Here is a 24,720-nt window from a genome sequence, read left to right as displayed (position 1 = left end):
TTTGTTTAATAACATTAAAAAGGGTTTATTACACCACCTACAGTTTGACTGTCGCTGTCATAATGGCCACTTATAAGCCCCGTTCACACAGCCTGTTCAAGGCGGGACTAGTTTAAGGAGAGAGGTGGCAACAAAAACAATCGCTTATTTTCTGCTTGTCTCTATCTCGCGTTACTGAACTGAGTGGTGCTAAAGTGGTCCGACCCAGTCGGACTGACAGTCCCTCCTCCTGAACACACTTTGGGAGCTCAGCCGATTATTATCCCTGCGCATCTGAAGATGACATCTCCAGTCGCCAAAGCCATGATGGAGTCCTACGCGCTCATGGTCATGGTCATGGGCACGTTTTTCGTCTATTTCTGTGGGATGGTGTGGGCTTTTTGCAACCCGAAACTGAGCGAAGCAGAGGAGACGTGTGCGACTGATAAACAAGCAGCGGAACACGGGGACGACTGCTGGGTTTGTGCCCCAAATCCTCCAAAGCGGAATTCCAGGTGCGCCTGTACGCATGTGCCGGCACCGCCGTACACCGCAGAGGGGCTCACACAGACCACTTATGTCAACTTTTGGGATGACACAGATAATCTTCTGTCAGACTGCACTGCTTTTTGCCGCGAGGATGATGGAACTAACAACCAAATTGGACATAGTCCCTCCTGGACCGCACAGGCTGAAAAGTTGGTGACATAGCCTATCCATCTGCGCATATTTGTGTCCTTCTCAATATTATACTTTACGCAGTGAATAGACTGTAAATCAGTAAGATAAAGTGGAAGAGAAAAGACAATGATCAGTTTTATTGTAAACTCTTTTCCAAACCATCACAGCATACATTCTGGTTCGGTGTCCTATGATGTTTTATGTCATGCTTATAGTCACTGTAACTTCTTTATTGTGCTGTGAATTCAGGCTTGCATGTTACTGTGTCAGGCAGAGGACACAGTTATTTTGGTGAGGTCTGACTTCTAGTGTGCATCCAAGGTCACCTGCAAGACAGGAATAAAATACTCTCCATCCTAGAATTGTGTGATATGCGTCAAGATGATCCAGGTCCTGCAGAACTACGGCAAACTTTTTGTTTTTCCTTCAGTTTCTTTCTTACTTCACTTTCTAGTTGCCATAATTTCTCATACAAAGCATCGGAGGTTTCCAAATCAATATCCATCTGTAAAGCAGGACAGAAGACACAACATTCGCAACATGAACAATTTTATAAGTATTTACAACGGAAGTTGTGGATAATAGTGGATAGTAGTGCTTTCGGTAGGCTACCTTACGTGGCTGTGTGTAGTTGTTGCCTAGCCCAGATGTTAAGCTGTGGTACTTGGCTTGAGGGTCCAGTGATTCAGGCTTTTGCTTAAATAGCCAGAACTGCAAAAAAGAGCAGTACTCATGAATGAATTTGTTCTGAACTGGGTATGGAAATGAGAAAATTAGTTTTACCTACCAGGGCTTCAGCTCCATTATAAGGGGTCAGGGTGAAAGTATTGGTGAACATTCTTATCTGAGATCACCAGAGAAAGATGCATTAAGATACGGGGTATTATTTCAGCAGTGTGTGACCATATTTGGCCATTTCAGAGCTGCACTCACGAGCCAAAAGACAGGCATAAGCAGGGTCCAGAGGAAGGCTGGGAAGGAGGGCAGGATACTGTAGGTCAGATTGGTCATCACAAAACCAGGACAAATGACAGATGAGTACAAACCCTACAGAGCACAATAAAAGCAGGTTCACAGTTATCAACGTCATGGGAGGTAAAAAAGGTTATGAAAAAAACTTATTGTTGCAGGTATGGGTAATATACAGCATGTGAGGTGTGTGTGTGTGTGTGTGTGTGTGTGTGTGTGTGTGTGTGTGTGTGTGTGTGTGTGTGTGTGTGTGTGTGTGTGTGTGTGTGAGAGAGAGAGAGAGAGAGAGCCAACCTGTTTGTTGTAGTGTGTGTTGAGCGCCAGGCTGAGCAGGTCGGAGGCATATTTGGAGGAGCTGTAGGGTTGGGTGCCTCTCTGGTGCTGCATGTCTTCAAGTTTAAAAGCTGAGCGGTGAGCGTTACTGGAGGAGGTCCAGATCAGCTGGGATGTCCGGCCTGCATGGCACAGTAATGGTTCCAGCTCCCTGATCTGGGCCACAACACAGCATTACAAAAAAAAACATCTTAGTCATTAAGTCACAAAGGCTTAAAGGAGTTTCAGCCTTAAATAATGTGTTTTCATGAAACAAAGAGATATTGCACACTTCTTTCTACTGCAATTTGCCTTGAAACAGGGCAGAAAGAGCCAGATTGCTGATTTCAATTTAGAAAATTAAACTTTGTTGATTTGTGTGAGAAACAGATGAGATTATTGTATCTTACTCATTTTATTTTACATACAAATGCACTTTTATACATCTACTATATATCTCAGACTAACTTAAAGGTCCGATGACATGGTGCTCTTTGGATGCTTTTACATAGACCTTAGTGGTCCCCTAATACTGTATCTGAAGTCTCTTTACCGAAATTCAGCCTTGGTGCAGAATTACAGCCACTAGAGCCAGTCCCACAATGAGCTTTCCTCAGAACATGCCATTTCTGTGTCTGTAGCTATTGAGGAGGAGAGAGGAGGGTGGAGGGTGGGGGTGTGGCCTTGACCAACTGCCACTTTTCTCGTTTGAAAGCCATGATGTCTCTCTCTCTCATGGGTTGGCCAAATTCTCTGGCAAAGCAGAGAAAGGGGAGGTAACCTCGCTTGTTATGACCTCATAACAAGCAAGATTCCAGAACAGCTCATCTGAGCTTTCATTTTCTCAAAGGCAGAGCAGGATACCCAGGGCTCGGTTTACACCTATCGCCATTTCAAGCCAATTGGGGACCATAGGCAGGCTGGGGGAACTCATATTAATGTTAAAAAACCTCATAAAGTGAAATTTTCATGCCATGGGACCTTTAAGATATACTATAGATTGCAAGCAGCAACGACAATGGCATCTTTTTCCACGTAGATCATATCACTAAAGTCCTTTCAGAGACCTTAAACTAATCAGCAACATTAAATTCCTTCCAAATTTTATTGAATGCTTCAAAAAAAGATCACTTTAGCAAAAATAAATGTGTTCTCTTATCTAAACTATGCGTGAATACAGCAGCAAAGATGGATTTATGTTTAAAGTCTAAACAGGAACTTTGAGAAGGTTTCTCTGTAATGGCAACTTAATACGCGTCAGAATTGATCTGCAAACGCACAGTAAGCACAATACTGTCCGCAGTGACCTTATGCCTTGAACAGTAGGCACTGTTAATTTTTAATGAGCATCGTTGCTAAGTGACAGACAGATCCAGTATCACCTATATTTATTCCATCAAGGGTAAACAGCTGGCAAGAACTACTGTCCCTGCAGAAAACTGAAGGAAACATTTTGTATTAGATTCTATGTGTGGATCAAACCATAATACGAGATAATTCAGTAGCCTAAATAGCAGTTACTCACTAGCAGGAAGTGACCAAAGAGGTTGGTCTCGAAAACTTGTTGCAGGCCATCAGGAGTGACACAGTCCTTCTGCGTCAGAATCCCCTCGCCAGTGGCAAACATGGTGATGATATGACTGAAAAATATAGAAACATGAGCTCTAGAAAGGCAGCATAGTAGATAGAAGAGATGTTTTAAATAAGCAATTTTAAAAACGATGCTGTATATAGGCCGGACATAGGTCAAAGTATAAAAAGCCACTAATGCAGCTCAGTTATTTGGAGTTGCTTCACACACATCCAGTGTAGACAAAATATGCTGCACGTAAGCATGTAAAGTACCTGGAGAAGAGGCCTTTGAAAAAGCCTTTCACGTCAAACTGTGGGTTTGGCATGATGCCTGCGTTCAGGTAGAGGTAGTCCAGCCGGTTATACCTGCAGGGGACAATCAAAGTCAACTTAACTTCCAACTTTATTATCCCGAAGGAAATTTGATCTGCAGCAGGTATCAAATCACCTCAAGGACCATGACAAACATAAAATATTGACAGCACAACAAAAGCAACACACTTTGCAAATTCCCCATGAAAACAAGGTACACCTGCCACACTGAACCAGAAGCTAAAAGACGAGCTAAAAACATTGGAAACGGCAAAGTCACACATATTCACTTCTGGACACACATACAACACACAGTGTCTAGAACATAAACTATTGATGAAGACTATTTGTTTTGAATGTGCATTTGAGTGCCATGCTGCTGTGAGTCTATCCTCCCACCTTAGTTTGACCTCCTGAGCAGCAGCGAGGACGGAGGAGATGCTGCTGGTGTCCATCTGCAGCAGGGCCACCTGGGCTGCGGGGTGAGAGCTGAGGAGGGCGCAGCGAGCAGCCTGAGCCCGCCGCATGTTCCTGCAGGCCAGACACAGCTGGAGACCCTCGGTGTCCTGCGAGAGGATGCGCTCACACAGCGCCAGGCCAATGCCACTGCAGGGAGACACAATGCGATGTAAGGGCCGCCTTATGGACATAATATAAGTTTCTACCGAAAATCTGCAAACTGTTATCCACGCCTTCATAACTAGTCGATTAGACTGATTAGATTCGATCTCCTGCCTCCAGCTCATCCAAAACTCTGCTGCCACCCTTCATACCTGTTGCTTTAATTGAGTTCAAGATATTATTGATCACTTACAAACCCTGAGAAAATGATCTGGAAAATGCCCTGAGAGGCATTTTCCAGATCTCTTATTGCCCTATGTCCCTTCCCGCACCCCGGGATCTTTGTTGTTACAAAGCCCAGATTCATACACAGAGGGGATAGAGCTGTAAAGCACTTTGTAACTGTGTTTTAAAAGGTGCTATATAAATACAGTTTATTATAATTATTATGTAATATCTATTATTACAGCATATACAATGTTTACTGTGATTACATTATTGACCAAAAATAATGCCACATACATGTGTATGACAAAATGATACTGCCATTTGGGCCAGGACTCTCTTGACGAAGAGATTTCAAAAAGTCAAAACAATAAATACAGCCATTACCTATTTGCTCCCGTCACCAAAACCACCTTATTCATCTTTTCTGGTCCGAACTGGAAACGAACTGCAAATTTTCGTTCAAAAGATCTGTGTCCAGTTCTTGATGTGGAGTCATATTCTTCACTCCGCCTCCATGTTGTGATTGGACACTGCAGCAGTGCTCAGCCAATAAGATCTTGTTACCAGTCGGCTGAGCTTCATGGACCGCCCACACAGTGTCAAATAATCAGTACTTATAAATGAAGCAAGAGCTCTCAAAGATATATTATTCCCTGTTAACATTTTATTTGTATTTCGTCTATCAATGTACAACATTTGTTTACAACGTATATAAAAACATTCTTACTGAAACATTTAAGTACAAAAATGTAATAAAACCAATCATGAAATCTGTCAGGGTGCCATTACATTTTTACAGCTATACATCTGCCCCCCAAATTCATTTATAAACAGAGAGAGGAGAAAGATTTCTTTATTTGATGGGAATCACCACATGGTTCACAAATACCCAAATGTGTCTGCAAAATGAATATCATATTAAACTTACATGGATGGATTTTTTTGCCTAGACTGCAAAACACAGAAAGATAAGGATAACTTGTAAATGAAAAGTTGAAAATATCGTGCATAAGGGCAGACATGAGTGTCTTTTATGAACGAGTAAAATGGGACAAAGGCCTCTGATAAGAGGGTCGAGCTTGTGAATCCAGCTAAAGTGAAAAACAGTGGTATGCAGCATGAAGTTCAAGCTATTAGAGAGTTATACACAGAAGTAGAAAAGAGGGGAAAAGAGTCCAGAGAGTCCAGCATACATCAACAAAAGAAAGAACAAGCTAATAATTAAAGCCTGTAGATGAGTCATTAGGTGTGTTAGCTTTCACAAGCTAATATAAACTAACCTGAAGCATTCATACTGTTCAACATACTGCTGAACCGACATAGCAAAACGCAGCCGGCATACCTGATAAGCATCTTGAATTATAAGAGAGTAATATTAGTTTGTGATCGATGCAAGACAATAACAATAACAGTTTGCAGTGGGAAAAAAATCTACTAAAGCAGTTTGTTTGGTGTTTAGATCTAAAATGTGAGTGGCAGAGTTACTGAATCAAATCAAATATGATGCTCCAAACACGTCAACTAGGAAAGAATAATAAACCACAAATATATCAACAAAACATAAACCAGATGAAACACATATGAACATATAAATATTAATACAAAATATTGCCATTTGAGATTTAGACCTATCTATTGAAAATACCCAGTTCATACACACTTCATGTTCAAATCACAGAAGGAAAACTGCAGGGAGATGAGAAGTTACTTGATATTTCCTTGTTATTCCAAATGTGTGGAGTATGTCTGAGAAACTGAGATGAAATACTTGAAATATAATGAAATGTAACAGCCATGGTTGGCTGCACGTTTCCCGCTCTACATTCAAGCAGTCTTCCAAAAGAAAACACAAGAAAGTTCTTCAACAATGCTGCACACGTTTTGTTCTCAAACACTGTAACATGGAAAATTGGACTCATCATCATAAAAAAAAAAAAAGAATAAAAACAATATTTCAAAAGTGCCGAATGTCACTTGCTACATTTAATTTTGGCTTCATCAACACACGTCACAACCCACCTTAATCACGTTTCTGCATGTTATAAAACAAAATAGATTTTTCTAAGGATACCTGTATGTCTATAAACATCTTAGCCAACGTGACTGTGCCAATTAAACTCAAATTGACACACACCAACCGGTATTCCATCTTTGTAGAGTGTAAGTCCATGAAACAGTGTTTCCCAGATCATAGCTTGGAGCCCACAGGTGGCTCTCACCCTGTTTCTCTACTGAAACAAGAAGGCTTGAACCTGGATTGTGTCTGAATCATGGTCTACTCTTGTCTTGCACCATTTCTTCCAGAGATGAACTATCTGGGAATCACTGTCTTTAACATTGCCCCGGCTTAAGGCTGTATTTCCAGGAGGGCTCGGTGTATTTCCTGGAAGGAGGGCCGCTCCTTCGTGTTCCTCCTCCAGCAGCTCAACATGATCTTGTAGAGCGAGTCTGGACACAGCACAGGCTGAGGCAGGTAGATCTGCACAACAGGGGACGAGACATTAAAGCCAGGGATTCACTCCTTTTGATATGTGGATAATTTGTAATGCAAGGCAGCTTTATTTGTATAGTACATTTCAGCAACAAGGCAATTCAAAGTGCTTTACATAAAACATTAAAGAGCAGTTAAAAACAATTAAAACATCTGCTTAAGAGAATATAAAACCAGCTAAAATAGAATAAGACAGGTATATTATGGTATGGTTGTAACGTCACTCACCTGTCTTTTCTGGTCCCTGAAAAACTCCCCTGTGTTCTCTATCACCTGCTCATCAGTGAGCTGAGAGTAGGGTTGCTCTTTGCAGAAGTTTAGTATCTCCCACAGGGTCACCCCAAAAGCCCACACATCGCTAGCTGTGGTGAACTTACCCTGCACAACAAAAGATGGTGGTATGTACGGAAAAAGGATTAGGGCCACATGTGGGAAATGTATTTCAGTTCTGAGTTTAAAGGTCCCATGACATGAAAATGTCACTTTATGAGGTTTTTTAACATTAATATGAGTTCATCCAGCCTGCCTATGGTCCCCCCAGAGAATTTGGCCCACCCATGAAGAAATAGAGCTACAACCGTGGCCGCAAGCTGGTCAAGGCCACACCCCCACCCTCCACCTTGCCCCACCTCTCTCCTCCTCAATAGCATTTAAAGCTACAGACACAGAAATGGCACATCCTAAGGAAAGCTCATTGTAGGACTGGCTCGTAGTGGCTGGAATTCTGCACCAAGGCTGAATTTCGGGAAAGAGACTTCAGATACAGTATTAGGGGACCACTAATGCCTATATAAAAGCATCCAAAAAGCAGCATGTCATAGGACCTTTAAAGTCACAATTGTGAGATTAAAGTCAGAATTCCCTTTCCTAGATATGTCTACCAATTTGGCAAGAAAACATGACATAAAGGATTTTTTTTCTCTGTGTCAAAAGTCAAATCATTGTGAAGTAGTGGTCCTTACCAGCAGGATGCTCTCCCATGACATCCAGCGTATCGGCAGTACCGCTCTGCCCTGGATGCGGTAGTAGTCACCACTGTACAGGTTTCTGCTCATGCCAAAGTCAGCTATCTTTATCGTGTAGTTTTTGCCCACCAGGCAATTCCGTGTGGCCAAGTCTCGATGAACAAAGTTTAGAGAGGAGAGGTACTTCATCCCCGACGCTATCTGAGCGGCCATGTAGCACAGATTATTGAAGCTGGAGAGGAGAGTAAAGAAATAGCGTCATGTGTTGGGAATAAAATAAACACACAGTTAGACATACAGCCGTCTCTCACTTTGTTCGCACTCACCTGACTGTAGGTGCATTGCTGAGCAGAGCGAGTTGTCCCTCGGGTTCGTGGCGGGACAGAAACTGGTTGAGATCTCCGTTCTCCATGTACTCTGTGATCATACAGAGAGGGTCGCTGTAGATGCACACAGCTAGCAGGCGAATGATGTTGGGGTCCTTCAAACGTGACATGATCTTTATCTCTTTCAGAAAATCATTCCTACAAAACACAAAAAGTAAGTGATTGAATTTACACAGAGAGACATCCAAATTATATAAACTTTTAATTTCAAGATTTTTTTTCAGTTTCAGGTACAGGCTAAAAATTTGGTATTTGGTGCCACTGACCACTGGGCCGTCTAAAGTCGATACCTTGCATTTTTGTTGGCGTCTGAGCGGAGCATCTTCACAGCCACTAAAACTGGCAGGTCCTCGGGGATGTCAAATAAAAACTCTTTATTCATAAATTCCTGCATTCCGTCTGCTTCGCACAGGTGCACCTAATAGGGGGCGGAAAGGAGATATTTAAATATAATCATATATCAAATATAACCGCCGAATATAATGCTCTTTTGTGATTGTTTCATGGCGGTTACGTACAAGTTAACACACTCACACCTGCGCAGGAAGATGCCACATTGCCGGATTTTGCTGTCAGTTTCTCTGTGTATCTGTCAGTTAAACTTGGGTTTCTATTGTTACGCTGTTATTGGCTTGGGGTTTCACACCCACGTGGGTCCCAAAGGCTCTTTGCTAACGCCCATAAACATCCCAACTCACAAAAATAAGAAGAGAGAAAATACAGGCAAAGGGCATGGTCTCTGCAGATACAGACATCACCACACACTTCTAGTTGGTCATAAGTGATGATTGAGAGGGATTCCTTTTGTATTAGTATATACATTGTTTTTTAAGCTCATCTAAAGCTGTGAGAAAAGCTGTAGAAGAATGGTATAGAGCATACACCTCTCCAAACTGGCCCTCTCCCAGCTTCTCTTTGAATGTGAGCAGCTTTCGCGGGAACTCCTCCACTGCAACATCCTTCCCTGACAACAGGTCCATAGTTAACGCGGGGATGGCGTATGTGTTGCCTCCGGTTACGCCTTGCAGGTTTACAATGTCTGCCTCTGCGTAGTGAGGGGCGCCATCTTGGACTGCAGTAGTTGTGGTGGATTTAGAAGCTGATGTGCTAGTGGAAGCTGAAACACAATACGTGAAATTGCAACTAAGAATCTCAATAAGTCAATGAAATAAAGGGAGGGACTGACCATGTTGAATATCAATTGAAATGGATGTGTATATGTAAGCAGACGTGTGTGTGTGGCCACCTACCAGGCTCCTCGGAGCTCTGAGCAAACTCCGGCAGCTTACATATGATGCGTGATGGCTCCTGGTAGTCTGGACCAAGGGGGAAGATGCGCTCATAGGTGGAATTAGACTCCTGCTCACTGGTTGTGCTCGACTGGTTGTGGATGTAAGCGAACGTCTCACTCTGTATTGACAAACTAGCAGTTAGTTCATCGTCCAGCATCCGGCGAGAGGCCTAGAATGAAGGACGTGGGGGGTGAAGGAACAGATCTGACCACCTCCCAAAAGAAGACTCAAATGGAAATGCAAAAAATGACTCAACATGCACAGGCGCACACATTTGATCCACAGTAATACATCAGTGATGAACTCACCTTCTCCAACATCTTCTGCCACACCTGCCTCCACAAGATGATGACAATGATGACCACGAGGATGAAGATGATGGCCACTAAACAACCAATCAGTATGCGGGTGTTGCTGTCATCTACTTTGTGGGTAGGGTCATCCTCTGGGCGAGGAAACAGGTTGAGACACATTTTACTGTCTGCATGAATGATGGGGGACCATACTGTACTTCTCAATTACGTCAGGACAGTCATTAAATATAGGTATGCAAATAACTAGACTTGCAGATTTATGGATTTTTATAAAAAATGTTGTCAAATATATATGAACAAAAATACACATGTAGGTGATTTGTCAAACAGGTATTACTAATAAAATGAAAATGCTATGCTGCTATTTTGCATGCTGACACACCTAAATTTATATTTTTAGTTCCACCTGTGCTTTTCCTGCTGTGACAAGTCTGCCATGAGAAACCTCCACTTATCAGGAGCATGAGAATGTTAGATTACTGTTCTGAAAGGAAAATAATCTCTCTCTTTATCTTTTTCATTTGCTCTCTTTTGCTCTCTTTCTATTTTGTTAGTTTGGAGAAGTTAGTCTTGACTGATTTGTTGGTTCGGGGATCTAAATGTGCAAAACAGGAATCAACTGGGCAACTTTGCTACATCCATCATCGCAAATCCTGACCATCCTCTCTTTAAGGAATTTTGCTTTTGTCACATGAACCTTTGATTGTAGCCTGTCCTGTATAGTACCAGCACTTTGAATGTCTTCAATTGTCTTACTGTCTTTTTTACGCTGTTTTGCTGCAAAAAGAATCTCTTGCAGGACAATAAAGATCTGAAGTGAACTGTTCTTCCTTATTTGTTGTGTCTGCGTATTAACTTTGTCAAATCCTCTGACAAGGTTGTTGACAACAAAAGATGCCATATTGTTATTTGTCATGCATGTCACAAAATGTCATGAAAAAATGACATTAATTAGTAAACAAAATGTGTGTGTGTGTGTGTGTGTGTGTGTGTGTGTGTGTGTGTGTGTGTGTGTGTGTGTGTGTGTGTGTGTGTGTGTGTGTGTGTGTGTGTGTGTGTGTGTGTGTGTGTGTGTCAACAACTGACCTGGTGTGACAGGTGGCAGTCCCGTCTTGGGAGGAGCCAGTGTTGTGTTGTACATGGCTGTATCTGAAAGGCCAAAGACACAGAGCTGATCAGAAACGAAATTGTACATCTTCAATCAGAAGGCCTCAAAACAGACTTCAATAATAACAAACAACATATACAAATAACTGTTGTTATGCACAGTCTCTCCAAATATTTGCATCGTGTAAAAGTAGATATTTACACAAATGAAAAACCACCAGAGATCTTGCTGCAATTACAGATTATACACATGGTTCATCAGTCTATACCTGACTGGAAGGTGATCTCGCTGAACAACATCCAGACATCAGCAAAGTAGAACTGGCACTTGATGGCGCTGGCCATGTGATTGGCCAGGTTGACGGTGACGAAGCGGGCGCTGGGATTCTCCACGTCCTCCACGGGGCTAAAGGAGAGCGGCGTGGCTTCCCAGTCTGCCTCAGAGCGGAAGTAACACACCACCAGGCGGAAGACCTTGACGTGTCGCGAGTACATGTTGTTGCAGTGGACCTAGACTCAGATAAAGACGCATGGGAAGAATTTTAGTGCTGATGAGAGACGTAAAAAAAAAATATATATATTAACTTGTATCATCAAGAGCCTCACCTTCATGGTGGTGAAGTTGCGTATGCGGTCAAACTCAAACATGATTTCAACATTGGAGAAGCTCTCATTAGTCCAACCCACGTAGTCATACCCAGGCCACACATTGTGAGTGTCGTGACTTTGTGTAAAATCATCCCGGCCACACACTCCATCAGTCAGCTGGCCCAAGCCTTCTGTCATACTGAGAAACAAAGAAGTGTAAAAGAGAGGCAGAAAACACAGAGAAACATCCTTTATGTTCAAAGAAAGAACTCCAGTTAAAAGTTGTTTTTTTTTGCAACCGTTTAACACTAGGTGGCAGCATTGTAAAACCAATTCCTCACTTCTGCTGTTGGCTGTGATATTGTACAAAAAAAAAAAAAAAGCCATTTTCTTTTCGCTCTGCCCAGTTGCCTCCACAGAGAGAAGGAAGCTGGCCTTTGTCATGGAGGACATCATTCACCGTGCCATAAACTAAACATTCCTGTCAACAAAAGACTGATTGGTTCATTCCGGTTGCTAAACTTTAGAAGCATGGTTGACTCAGTCATTCCTATGACGTATTGCCTAACTAAGTAAACCACCATGACCCACGCTCCACCGCCTGTCTCTTTGCTCTCACCATGGTGACAGGGCAACAACAAGGTGAGGGGAAAAAGTACTGAGGAAGGATGAGAGCGATGACAAAGCAGTGTTTGAAGAAGGGAGAAGGAGGGAATAATGGAACACACACAGAAACACACACACACACACACACACACACACACACACACACCTGTGGGTGACAGCTCCATCATAGACAGAGTCGTTGAGATAAGCAGAGTAAGCAGGCAAGCTCATCTGTTCTCCTGCTGCAGCGTTGTACGACACCAAACCATCTGTAAAGCAAGGACAATTATTTATTTATTAAATTACATAACCCCATTAGATTTTCGGTGAGTCTTTATGATTCTGAACTCATGCTGTGCAGAGAAGCATTGCCCAAAGTTTGTTTCAGAAAGAGATTGTTATGCTTACAACAAAGCATGGCTAGCATTTTCCAGTATGTAAAATATACAGGTGCAGAACATGCAGACTATGTGATGTTTTCAAACAGTATGAAGACATGTTTTATTAGAGGGCCTGGTGATTTAATGAACTTTTTGTTTTTACACTTTTTTCCTCTTCTTCAAATTTCACCAGGTTTCCATACTCAAAAACTTTGTAATGTTACTACTTTATGACACCAGATAAAAATATCCACACCATTTTGTTAAGCTATATTTGCCTGACAAACTTTCTTCCAGCTATAGGAGGCAGTACTTAGAGAACCTATTGATTTCATTCTTTTCCTTTTATTCTATCACTTTGACCTCACATTTCACAAGGTCCCATGATCTAAATCTCAAGTTTAAATTTGACACACTTGTCGAGATTCAAGCCACTTTAAGCCCCCTATGGGTTCTTGGGCTTTTTGGGCACACATGCTTATCTAAAATGCTCATGCATATGCCATGCATCAAATAAACCTCTGCACATTTAAATTGGTTAGTCAGTGATATGATTATTGTAGTGCAAATTAGTGTTGTTTAAAAAAACTGTGTCCTTCTTGTACGAAAAGGTGACAGAGAATCAGCTGATCCTTTCTATCTTTACGGGTTCAAAGGTAAGAACTGGAGCCTCAGCTCAGCTGTCATCTTTGCACTTTTGGCAGGGGCTCATCAGCCCTTACATATCCTCTCTTCAGTCATTGTCCTGTCCACATCAGCCACCTCTTACCCAGCCATTCACAGCCATAGAGCTCCACTCTCATGCAGACGTTCATGGAGTGGTCTGTGACGGGCATGAAGCGGACGAAGCGAGCGATGATGGGCGGCTCGAGGTCCTTGAGTACAATGACGTAGGCGTTCCTGTTTCCTTCAATCACCTGCAGGTTAAATGAAACAAACACACCTTGACTTCATAAAGAAGTCCTCACTAAGGATGCGAATGACCCATGGCCTCCTTTTATCATTTACAGATAATGAAAAATTACTGAATCAGTCCAAATACTATCTCTATTACGACTATAAACACAGTCATACCAGGTATAAACAATGACAGGCCATAAAAGCATGACCTGAAGGCAGATGATGAGTATCAGTACACAGGGCATCTTTATTACAAGTTTGTTATAAAGGTCCTAATAGATTATAGAGTGACATCCAAGACAGGGTACACCCAAGCCAGTGTAAAGCACTGGCTGATAGGTCCACTTACCTGCTTGCCCTGCCTGTTTCTCCATGAGATCCAGCGGCTGCCATCGCGGCTGTACTTAATCTTGTACATCTGGGCAAACTCATTACCGATGCCTCCCGCGTGACGCCCCTGAGTGCCCACAAGGGTGATGAAGTGGAGCGAGCGCAGGTCAATCTGGAGGAACTCCTTCAGGCTGTCTGGCTCCACTGTTGTCTCTGGACACCACGCGCCATCGCCCTCCTCACAGTTCAACCTGGCAGAGACACGGAGAGAAAATGCAGGGTGGGGGAAATGATGTTCATATTTGAATTATAGCAGGAAATGGAAAAGGGCAAGAGGGAGAAGAAAAATTAGAACAGGATGGAGAGGAAAAGGTGAGAGGAAAGTTAAAATGAGTGCGGTGGCGGATTTCAGTTCTTATAGCCTGTTATAAAAACATCTCAGTGAAAGCCTGCGTCGTAAATTCATCTTTAAGTGTTAACTTTGGGCACGGGGCTGGCAGGGGCGAGGGTGAGCTGGGCGAGACTGAAAACACAGCCGGGATGGATGGGGAAAGCGTATTACATCATTATCCTGATACTTAGTGACGGCCACCCAAGTTCTTCTGCGCACACACACACACACACACACACACACACACACACACACACACACACACACGCCTCCCTAATCATGTGGCTTTAAGTAGAACTGATACCTCAGTTTGTGGCTTACTGCAAATAAACAGGCACCTTGCAGGATAAGCCACCCACACACACACTCATTATCAGGGTAAACATACTAGCCGTGTGTGTGTGTGTGTGTGTGTGTGTGTGTGTGTGTGTGTGTGTGTGTGTGTGTGAGAGACAGTGACCTACCTGCCGTATCTAGCAGCGGTGGATTCAGACCACTGGCTGGAGGCAGAGATGTCCTCGTCCTGTATCTGTCCTCCTGACATGCCCAGAGGATACCGACACACACCTGAGACACAACATGTCTGATTAAAATGCTAGAAGAAATAAGGTCATGATGAACATCCACTCAGTGCCCTGGTGTTTGTTTAGCCACAATCATCCTGTATTTTTACCAAGACAGGAAAGTGACTAATAAGTCAGTAATAAGTGTTTGCCAGTGCTTTTACATTCGGAAAGCAGTAATTATATTCTAACTTACTGTTAAGTCCGTGTTTGATTAAGTTGGAAGCGAATGGACAATTCCGCTTCCAACCTGTAGGGGGACCGAAGCGGGAAAAGTTCTTTAGTGTTGCTTTAATTTAATAATTGTTTACGCTGTGGTAGGCTATTACTCCCCTTACTTAAAGGAGTAGTTTGACATTTTAGGGAATACTCTAGCTTTTTGCAGAGAGTTAGCCGCTAGCGTTAGCTAGATAAGTAGATGGATACCGATAGATATATATCTATGCTGACACCACTCTCATGTCTGTAACGTTACGCTACGACGCTACAGCCAGCAGGTGAATAGTTGCATCAAGAATGTAAACAGGGGAAAACTGCTAGCTTGGGTCTGTCTGAAGGTTAAAAATAATCTGCTTAGTGACACCTCTAAACCTTACTAATATACATGTTATATCTTGTTTTCTGAAGTGTAAAAACGTTAAGTTGTGGTTTTCCTGGGGGTTATGTGCTCGACTACTTCAGTGAGTCTCATCGTCGCCATGAGGTTGCCTGGCAACTAGTGGAGAAACTAGTGGAGACTCCATTTTATGCTAAGCTCGGCTAACTGGCTGATGGCTACAGTTCTGATATGCAATGGACAGACATAAGAGCGGTGTCTATCATCTCATCCAATAAGAAAGCAAATAAGCGTATTTCCCAAATAGTGAAACTAATTAGTAAATCCTCCTCTTCTTTTTTTTTTTTTTTACATTTACTTGAGTAAAGTACTTTTACTTGTACTTGCAAAAATCTGTAACAATGTCTCTATTTAAGCAGAATAGTCTTTCAACCCCTGGTATTTAAGGCCACCAGGATTATGACACTCTGAAACATGCCACTTCTCTCAGAACAACCACTGCGCTTGTTGGAGTTGTAAATTCGAAACCGTACACTAACACACATTTCTAAGACAGAACTACTTAATTCCCAGCTTCTTTCAAGAAACCTGCAAGTGATGAAGGGGTGGTGTTGTGATGTGAGGGTACCACACACACACACACACACACACACACACACACACACACACACACACAAACTCCTTGCACTCAAGTTGTGGTTGTTTTATTGAAATAATAAGCTAGATCCATTCAGTGTCTCTGCCAGTCCAAACAGTGCTGGTATCAAGCACATATACAGGAGTTTGTGTGTGTGTGTGTGTGTGTGTGTGTGTGTGTGTGTGTGTGTGTGTGTGTGTGTGTGTGTGTGTGTGTGTGTGTGTGTGTGTGTGTGTGTGCGCGTGCGCGCGCACGTGTGGTAAAGCTGGCAGGTTTCAGCCCATCACGCCCCCGCTGTGCGGTCAACAGAAGCAATGTGCCCTGCTCTGTTTCCTGCATGCCCGTCCACCCCCTCATGTCTCCTCTGCCCTCCTCTTACTCCTCCTTGTGTGGTCTCTCCCCTCACTCTTTTCTTTTGTTCCCTTCAGTGGCGAGAGGTGATAAAAGTTAACAGCGTGATTTTGAAAAACTTCATCTCATTAGGACTCAGCTGGCTAGTGGCTAACTGAGCGTGACACAGTCAACATGGTATCTATTAACTTTTACAATGCTCTGAATGAATCTACTGATTTCTGGCTGTTTCCAAGAGCAAAAATGAAAGGGCACTTTTCCATCGCGTGTTATCTACAGGGTTGAGTTGATCATATGTTTAGGCCTAACATTGATAACTCCACCTAACAGGATATGACCACTAGTTAGCCTCATTTATGGATGAAAGAGCCTTTGGAAAAACTTGATTTCTGCGTTTGTGATAGCGTTGGGTTGCGGCTTTCAGTGGAGCTGTGGGCAGAAGTTAAAGGGAGACTGACACACTAAACCTGGCCTTAAAAAACCTTTGAGCAGATGCCAGCAACAGCAGATCTCGAAGTTCAAGGCCTTCTCTGTCCCTCTCCTGCTCTTTATTTCTTCCTTTTTATCTCCCTGTGATTCTCTCTTCCTCTTACTTGATCTCCTCCAAATATTTGCTTAAAAGTCACGATGTGAAAATGCTCTGATGGACTGATGACCTGATACGCTGCTCAAATATCTGTGCACAAACCCTGCGTAGATGCAACCACACGCACGCAAGCAGGCTTCGTCTTGGCAGTGACACAGTGACAGCTTAAAGGAGGCACTAACAAAAACTCTTCCAGATGTCTAAATTCGCCTCCTCTGTCCTCCTTTCATCTTGTCCTCTCTAAACTTTGTTCCATGCTGCCCTCTTCGCTGCAGCCCTCATCACTTATCCCCAAATGTTTACACCCCTCCACTGCACTCCTATTTCTCTCCTCGCACCAGATCGCCTTGGCTATGAGCAGACCACATCACCAAAAATCATCTTACTCCTCTCATATTCTCAGCATGTTAGCAGTATCCTTGGCTGCATAATTAGGTAACCATTTTAATGATAGGTGCGGTGCTCAAAGTGCACGTACGATAGCTGTAGTAAAACACAAATCGTCAGACCACGCTTCAAGACAAACAGCAGAGATCTCCAATGAATGATTTTTAAATCAAATCAGGGCAGGATAAGATGACAAGGAACGTCAATGTTTGAAAATGGAAAAGCTGGAATGATAATCACTGGCATCAAGTAGCTGAAATGTTGTATGGTTCTTTGGTGCAGTGTTGCAGCCTGGTCCAGAGGTTATGGGTTTGAGGTTATTGGCGTTACTGCACTTGTGAGAGCCAGAAGAGCAGCACATGAGCGTCATTCACACAGAGGTAAAAAGTGTAAACAGACATCGAGACGAAGAAAGAGATGACCAGAGTGCAGCATCTTTTACTCCTACTGTCTCACACTGGGATGACACATAATTGTCAAAAAGACTAAAAGTACTCTTAGTGATAATGCTGGGATGATTGTGTGAATGGTGTGTGGTATGAGGTGGGGACATAAATAGTGTAATTTTGCGATGAAGTCTTGCCAGTGAAATAGACTGATATATACACACACAGAGAAAATGCAACTTGTTGGGGAAAACATTGAATAATTGCCTGGGACATAATTGATGAAAATAGGAGTCATTATCAGAGTCTAACCACATCCTCGAGAGAGTCAGAGAGACGGGTTTCAGTATATATCGTGCCGGATGTGTGACCGCTCTTCAAAATGTTGGTTTTTACTGTGTTTATTTATCCACCCAACCCACTCAGAGGTGAGCCCTGGGGTGAGCTATGGGGGCAGGCGAGTGTGTTCGTTTGGACGCAAGCACACATACACTGATTTCCCCCCACACTCACACACACACATCACCCATCAGGCTCAACATTTGGCCACAGTATCTAAAAATATCACCCCAGAAAAAGGTGGAAAAATACCAGCCTTGTGTGATGGAGGAAAAAAAAAAAAAAAAAAAAAAAAAAAAAAAAAAAAAAAAAAAAAGAGAGAGAGAGAGAGAGAGAGAGAGAGAGTTGAAGGAGTAATGGACCAAACCCTCTCTCTCACCTCTTGATTTTAACCGCACCCTGACTACTGAAAGGCAGGTTTGTTCTGTAGTGTTTGCTGTCCAACCGCTGGCTCCAAATACACACACACACACACACACACACACACACACACACACACACACACACACACACACACAACACACACACACGCAAGTTGTTCACATCTGCTGGATAATACCTGTCCATCGAGGGCAGTTTTGGTTGTGTTGCTTACTGTCTGCTTTATTACATGTATTACATCTACACCGTTACCACAATTTACATTTAAGAAATTACAGGATTACAACTCAAGATCCTGTTGTCCCAAGAGTCAGTTGTTTGAAAGCTGCACTAATTTATATTTTTATATTAACAATGGATCAAACTTGCAGAGACTTATCAAACAACTTTGTAGTTTTAATCAGTTACTTGTAGCTTTTAAGACACGATCGCCACAAGAACCTCACAGGGTGATATGGATAAAATGTGTTTACACCACTGCTTTAAAGACACGCCGTTACATTCAGTCAGTTGCTCTTAACAGTGGAATGGGATCACAAACATGAAACAACAAACATGTCTCATGGTGAGGTACAGTATGTTTTACCTTTGTGATAAAACCATATCATGTTTACCTGTGAAATGCTAAACATAGCATGAGTGTTAAAAATATATAGCCTCAGAGGAAGATTATTTCTTCTATCAAAAGAGACAAAGTCTTAAAGTGATGTGTGATTCAAAGAGAAAGTTCTAATCCATTAATTCACTGGTTCATTCATTCAAGGTTTACTCTAGAGATCCTCACGAGAAGAAGCCCACACAATAATAGTACTGCTTGATATTTGGCCGCTGTGCCCACACCCCCTCCCCCTCCAGAGTGAAATAAAGTTCGCCCACTCACGAGTAAAATGGGAAAGACAGGGATGGTATAACTCAATTGCTTGGGAATTTTAAACAGGGGAAAGTTGGCATCACCCAACATCTCAGCTCTACTATATTCAGCCATGAATATTTTCCAGACCTTGGAAAAATGACTCTCTTCTCAATGCAGCAGAACTAAAGCATTAGACAGAATTATAGGTGGATATATCCTGCTTCCATATATTAGAGCAGGTTGAGATTCAAGCTCTTAGTGACAACGATTATTTAAAAGAAAGAAATCTTTTAAATAATCGTTGGTGGTTTTTAAGTGAAGAAATCCCTTGGGTCCGATTACAGATACTAAAGTTTGTCTTCAATGGTGAACTTGTTGAACTCTGACCATGATCAGATGCAGAAGCAGTCCTTTTCATGACTTATGAGTGGTCAAATACTGGGAACACACACACACACACACACACACACACACACACACACACACACACACACACACACACACACACACACACACACACACACACACACTGCTGGGGAGAAAGACAGAGCCTATTTCAATGGACTTTCCTTCTGTCAGAATGTCTGGTATGCATTAGCCACAGACTCCAGTGGGAAAGCTGGATCCACAGTATGCGTGTGCATGCGAGTATACAGTATGCATGCGAGCAGACACAGACACACACACACACACACACACAAGAGAGACAAGCACAGAAAGTCACTACCACAAGGGTCAAACACTGAAATCCTAAATTAAGTGTAGTTGAGAAGATGCCTCATAAAATATCTACAATCAAAAGTTTTGAATTCTAAAGAGCTAACACTGCACTTACAAACACTTACAAATATCCTATGTTACATTTACATCTGGTTAAATAGCTATTAATATATATGCGTAAGGAGACATACGCATGAAAGTAACCACAGCATGCACACACTATTTCACTTGAAACTCCTTCTATAAAAGCGCTGTGTGATCTCTATCTTGCTCACCCTCTCGATTTCTTTCCTCGCTTTTTTTTTTGTTAAAACTCCTCATAAAACTATGAGCTTTGGCACAAAGAACGAATGAATGACAAACAGGGAAAGCCAGGTTTTGAGTGTGTGTCTACACCCCAAAACTGATCTGTGTGTGTATTTGTGCATGTCTGTACAGCTCAAATGATTCAAGGTATGGGCAAGCGCTCTAGAAAACAACTTCTGTTAAACGTAACTTTTTGTTTGTTTTGGTCTTGGTTTAAAAAATGTAATGTTTGTACGTTTGATTCAGCACTGTTGACTGAGGAAAAACCCCAGGCCTGTCATCATGACCTCATGTCTGTTTTTATTCTCATACACTCTCAAAAAGAAATTGGATTTACACTTGTATAACAGTGTGGTATATATAGTCAAAAGTTTTATTTTGAAAGTGGAAGTGGGATGGAGTAAGGCAGGAGGATGTGGAAGTGACAGGGCGGTTTTTTTCCCACTGGTTTTATCTTTCTTTTTAAACACTGCTTGGCAGAGTGAGGTCAGGGTGACCTGTAAACTCTGTGTTGAACCTTTCTGACAAAACCATCATTAATTACTGTTTAGATCTGAACACATGACATTCATTATCCCTTCAACGATAAAGAAAACTCAGCGTGACGACAGAAGCTTTGAGACTGAAGTCATAAACAGCAGCCAGATCGAGGTTTGTACTGGCAAATATCTGCTGTAGTTCTACGATGTCAACGATAACCAAAAACCTCTCTTTGGTTCCCATTTGACTCGGTCTCTGTCCACAAAATGCTGCTACTCTATTTCCTTATGAAAAAAATTACTGGTCCTTTTTTATTGACATCACACAAAAAAAACCACCCGTACGAGAAAGGCGTGCATGCTGGGATCAAAGGGGCCAAACCAGAGAGAGGGGACCACATGGCTCCCACAAAGCAGCACTTATCCAAAATCAAAATCAGACTGGACTGGACTACCAAACACTACCCAAAACTCACAAAACTCATTTCACGGTATTCACAAACTCTCCATTATGATGTTGTTGCATTCAGAAACTTGAGACACCAAAATCATGGCACAGATAAATGGGAGATGCAGTTTGCCCTCTTGCGGCAGCACAGACCTGGGTTGACCTGTGATGTGACGGCTCCTAACAGGCAGAGGAGGATGAGCAGGAGGAAGTGAACGTCCCACAGGTGCTTCATCCCAAACACACGCACAGAGACAGGCTTCCAATCTGAAAGACAAGATGGACACAGCAGGTTACGCAAATGTGCGGTACACAGCTTAATATACAGTTTGACCACAAGGCTAAAACTGTGAAAAATAGCTCAGTCTGTAAGCACATTTTATTTTATGATCACTACTCTGTGTTCATGGGAACCTAACGTTTGTTTGCATATACAAGGGAAAAATGGGAGTTTAATTTGAAGCCTGTTTTTATTCCACTCATTAAAAGACAAAATAACTGCCACCAAACTGAGATTTTCCATTTATTTAGTGCTTTATCACTCTATGAGAGAAGGCCCATTAAATTCTAACAGTGGTAATATTTCAATAGCAACCATACAAGACACAATACAATTCAAATGAAGCTTTTTAATTTAATTTTTATAATTTTACATATTACACGCTAATTGTCGGAACAAATGATGAATGAATAAATGATGGAGGAAGGGGAGAAAGAGACACTGAGTCACAGACATGACTTCAGCTGCACAGATACAGCGCCAACAAGTCGCCTCCATCTGACCACTTTAGTCCAACAGCAGAGCAAAACAACCAGTTTCAATGAGTTTCTGTCCACATTTCCCTTGTGATGTGACTTCACAAATGTAGAGTTTGAAAAAACAAAACAAAACAAAATCGGACAAACGTGGCATTGGCAATGCATACACCCTTCTGTAACTTCGCACACAACTTTGCTTATTAAATGTTGACAACGGGACGAGGATGTGCAGTTTACACCCACATTAGCCAAAGTTCCCGCTTAGTTTGCTTCACTTAAACAGCTTAGTGTAGTTATTGACCGAGTTAAACCAACTGGGGCACTTTTACTGCTGCTCAAAGTCTCTGTTATATAACTCCGTTTTATTGTTCACACCATGTTATTTGCATCTTATGTAACAAAACTGCAGCAAATGAGACACTTTGGTGTTAGTAGAGAGAAAAATCAAGTGTTCATGTTTTGTGTACTTTTACACTTCTTTTTTTAGTATAGTTTTCCACTGCTTTTGTGTTATTTCACCACTATCTAATGCTTTTGTATCTTTATTGTAGTGCAGGTGACTGGCTTTGTGCTACAACCCCAATGTAAATATTGAAATACTAAAAGGCATCAATAAAGCAGGGTTATCTTAACCCAATTACACATGACACAAAACAAAACTACCAGAGAACTGTGGGGATTTTCACAGAGAGACATCAGTGTGTGTGTGCGTGTGTGTGTGTGTGTGTGTGTGTGTGTGCGTGTGTGTGTGTGTGTGTGTCAGACGTTTCCTGGTCTTCATCAGCGGCCAAAATCAACCTTTTCCTGACGTTTCCCCATTGAAATAACAGAAGGATCAGCAGCAGCAGTGCTCCGGTCAATGGGACATGACTGAACTACAGTACAGGCTTTCATACATACTGTTCAATCTGCAGTCAGTGACTGTAGAGTATTATTCCAAAAATATCATCTCTATGCTTATCTCTTGTTGCTTATGTTCAACAGGTCTCCACCAGCAGACACTTTGTCTGCTAACGCTCCAGTTCACCTCTGTCCAAATTAACCTCTGGCAGATATGAGCAGCAGGTTCACATACATATCATTATGGGAAACAAATCCAGGCCTGTTGATTTTGAGCTCATGCCAAAATGTACTCTATTTTTAACCAGCAGGCTTGATTTTGTAAAGATACGTGATATTGAAGAACAATTTCCTCAGCTTTCCACATTTCCTGGCTACAATGACTGGACATGTGTATTTGGAAATATCAATAGATTGATATTTATGGTTTTTCTTTCCCATAGACAGGCGCTATGGATTCAAATCGATTCTCCAAAGTCTCTTCAATCAAAAGCTAAACGCTCAAGCCGACCTTCAAAGTAATTCTGTAGTAAAACTACTTCAAACTAATCTCATGCGACCAACGTTGATGGTCCACCTGAATTTTGTCGCACTAATTAAGGTCTGACTTGCCTCTTTTCATTGTGCCTTAACGCATAATTTTATTGCTTTTCTTACTTCCATTTCCTGCAGCTTCAGATTACAGCCACTTCCCACTGAGACGCCTTTACTAAGCTTAACTCCTTTTGGCTTTTCATAGCTAATGAAACATAAACACCTGATGGCTTGTGTGCATTTGGAAGTCAAAAAGTGTGTTTACCATGTGCTGGAGAACATTTATGTAAAGACTGCTTGTGCTGTATCAGGGAGGAGAACTGACCTTTGGTTCTCAAAGGACCATAATGGTGTGTTTGCATGTTTTAGCCCATTTACTGCAAATCACATACATTTTGCATTACTGCTCAGTCTCTCAGTCTTTAACATTTTTAGTCCAGATTAAAATACAATGGATTGATTGTCATAAATGTAGCATAGGTCCCGAGAGGATGAATTCTCTTGACTTTTTATCAACAGGTAAAAAATGTCTACTTCTCCAATACATTAGTTCATGAGAAGTTACAATATCTCTAATGATCAAACTCCTGTCAGCCTCAGCTTCACTTTGAGATCAATGACATAATATGCAATTGAACTTTTGTTAGCATATTTACATGTTAACGTGGTAAAGTTAGCCTTCATCTCAAAGCACAGCTGAGCTTTACAAATGATAGCAGAAGCTGACCGATGTTAATCTGCTAATCGCCCAGCATGTTTCCTTGGATTAGGGTGGCACCTAAATCATGGTTGCAGCTGTCGCCATGCTATGCCCTGTTACACCCTGCTACGCTCTGCTGTGCCCTGCTACGTCCTGTAACGCCCTGCAGTGCCCTGCTATGCCATGAACTACTACAACTACTATTTCTAGTCACTGTTCCATTATCTTTATTTTGACTATTATTGCCACTGATCATTACACCCCCAACCGGCACTGTCAGACACCGCCTACCAAGAGCCTGGGTCTGTCCGAGGTTTCTCCCTTAAAGGAAGTTTTTCTCACCACCCGAGGTTTCTTCCTAAAAGGGAGTTTTTCCTCGCCACTGTCACACTAAAAAGCTTGCTCTTGGGGGAATTACTGGAATTGTTGGGTCTTTGTATATTATATAGTGTGGTCTAGACCTACTCTATCTGTAAAGTGTCTTGAGATAACTCCTGTTATGATTTGATACTATAAATAAAATTGAATTGA

General features: G+C 42.1%; 2 protein-coding genes across 4 annotated transcripts in view; both read right to left on the bottom strand.

Annotated features, from left to right (window-relative positions):
* Positions 1-782: 782 nt before the first annotated feature.
* On the bottom strand, positions 783-5,092 carry hsd17b7 (hydroxysteroid (17-beta) dehydrogenase 7). 2 transcript variants are annotated; one of them, XM_039810266.1, is made up of 9 exons: positions 4,999-5,092; positions 4,225-4,431; positions 3,787-3,879; positions 3,467-3,581; positions 1,924-2,118; positions 1,594-1,707; positions 1,448-1,504; positions 1,273-1,371; positions 783-1,165 (listed from the first exon to the last, which is right to left on the bottom strand). In XM_039810266.1, the coding sequence occupies exons 1-9, from the start codon at positions 5,031-5,033 to the stop codon at positions 1,037-1,039; spliced, it is 1,044 nt and encodes a 347-aa protein (XP_039666200.1). In that variant the 5' UTR covers positions 5,034-5,092; the 3' UTR covers positions 783-1,036. The 2 variants fall into 2 exon arrangements, with proteins under 2 accessions (XP_039666200.1, XP_039666201.1); XM_039810267.1 differs by having other exon boundaries at positions 1,278-1,371.
* A 164-nt stretch (positions 5,093-5,256) lies between these two features.
* The window catches only part of ddr2a (discoidin domain receptor tyrosine kinase 2a), a 34,929-nt gene continuing 15,465 nt past the window's right edge, over positions 5,257-24,720 (bottom strand). The window contains exons 3-18 of one of the 2 annotated variants that reach the window (XM_039810324.1): positions 21,510-21,623; positions 14,829-14,931; positions 13,993-14,224; positions 13,513-13,660; positions 12,530-12,632; positions 11,776-11,956; positions 11,439-11,679; positions 11,149-11,211; positions 10,057-10,193; positions 9,707-9,917; positions 9,341-9,573; positions 8,747-8,874; positions 8,397-8,594; positions 8,068-8,302; positions 7,334-7,483; positions 5,257-7,093 (exon numbers count right to left, since the gene is read on the bottom strand). In XM_039810324.1, coding sequence (XP_039666258.1) covers positions 6,962-7,093; positions 7,334-7,483; positions 8,068-8,302; positions 8,397-8,594; positions 8,747-8,874; positions 9,341-9,573; positions 9,707-9,917; positions 10,057-10,193; positions 11,149-11,211; positions 11,439-11,679; positions 11,776-11,956; positions 12,530-12,632; positions 13,513-13,660; positions 13,993-14,224; positions 14,829-14,931; positions 21,510-21,591 — 2,577 coding nt within the window. In that variant the 5' untranslated portion in view covers positions 21,592-21,623 and the 3' untranslated portion in view covers positions 5,257-6,961. The remainder of the gene's footprint in view (positions 7,094-7,333; positions 7,484-8,067; positions 8,303-8,396; positions 8,595-8,746; positions 8,875-9,340; positions 9,574-9,706; positions 9,918-10,056; positions 10,194-11,148; positions 11,212-11,438; positions 11,680-11,775; positions 11,957-12,529; positions 12,633-13,512; positions 13,661-13,992; positions 14,225-14,828; positions 14,932-21,509; positions 21,624-24,720) is intronic. The other variant, XM_039810326.1, reaches the window with a different exon arrangement.

Source organism: Perca fluviatilis, chromosome 9, assembly GCF_010015445.1.
Source record: "Perca fluviatilis chromosome 9, GENO_Pfluv_1.0, whole genome shotgun sequence".
Taxonomy (NCBI): domain Eukaryota; kingdom Metazoa; phylum Chordata; class Actinopteri; order Perciformes; family Percidae; genus Perca; species Perca fluviatilis.
Note: the sequence above shows the minus strand (reverse complement) of the source record. Positions and strands in the feature narration are given on the sequence as shown.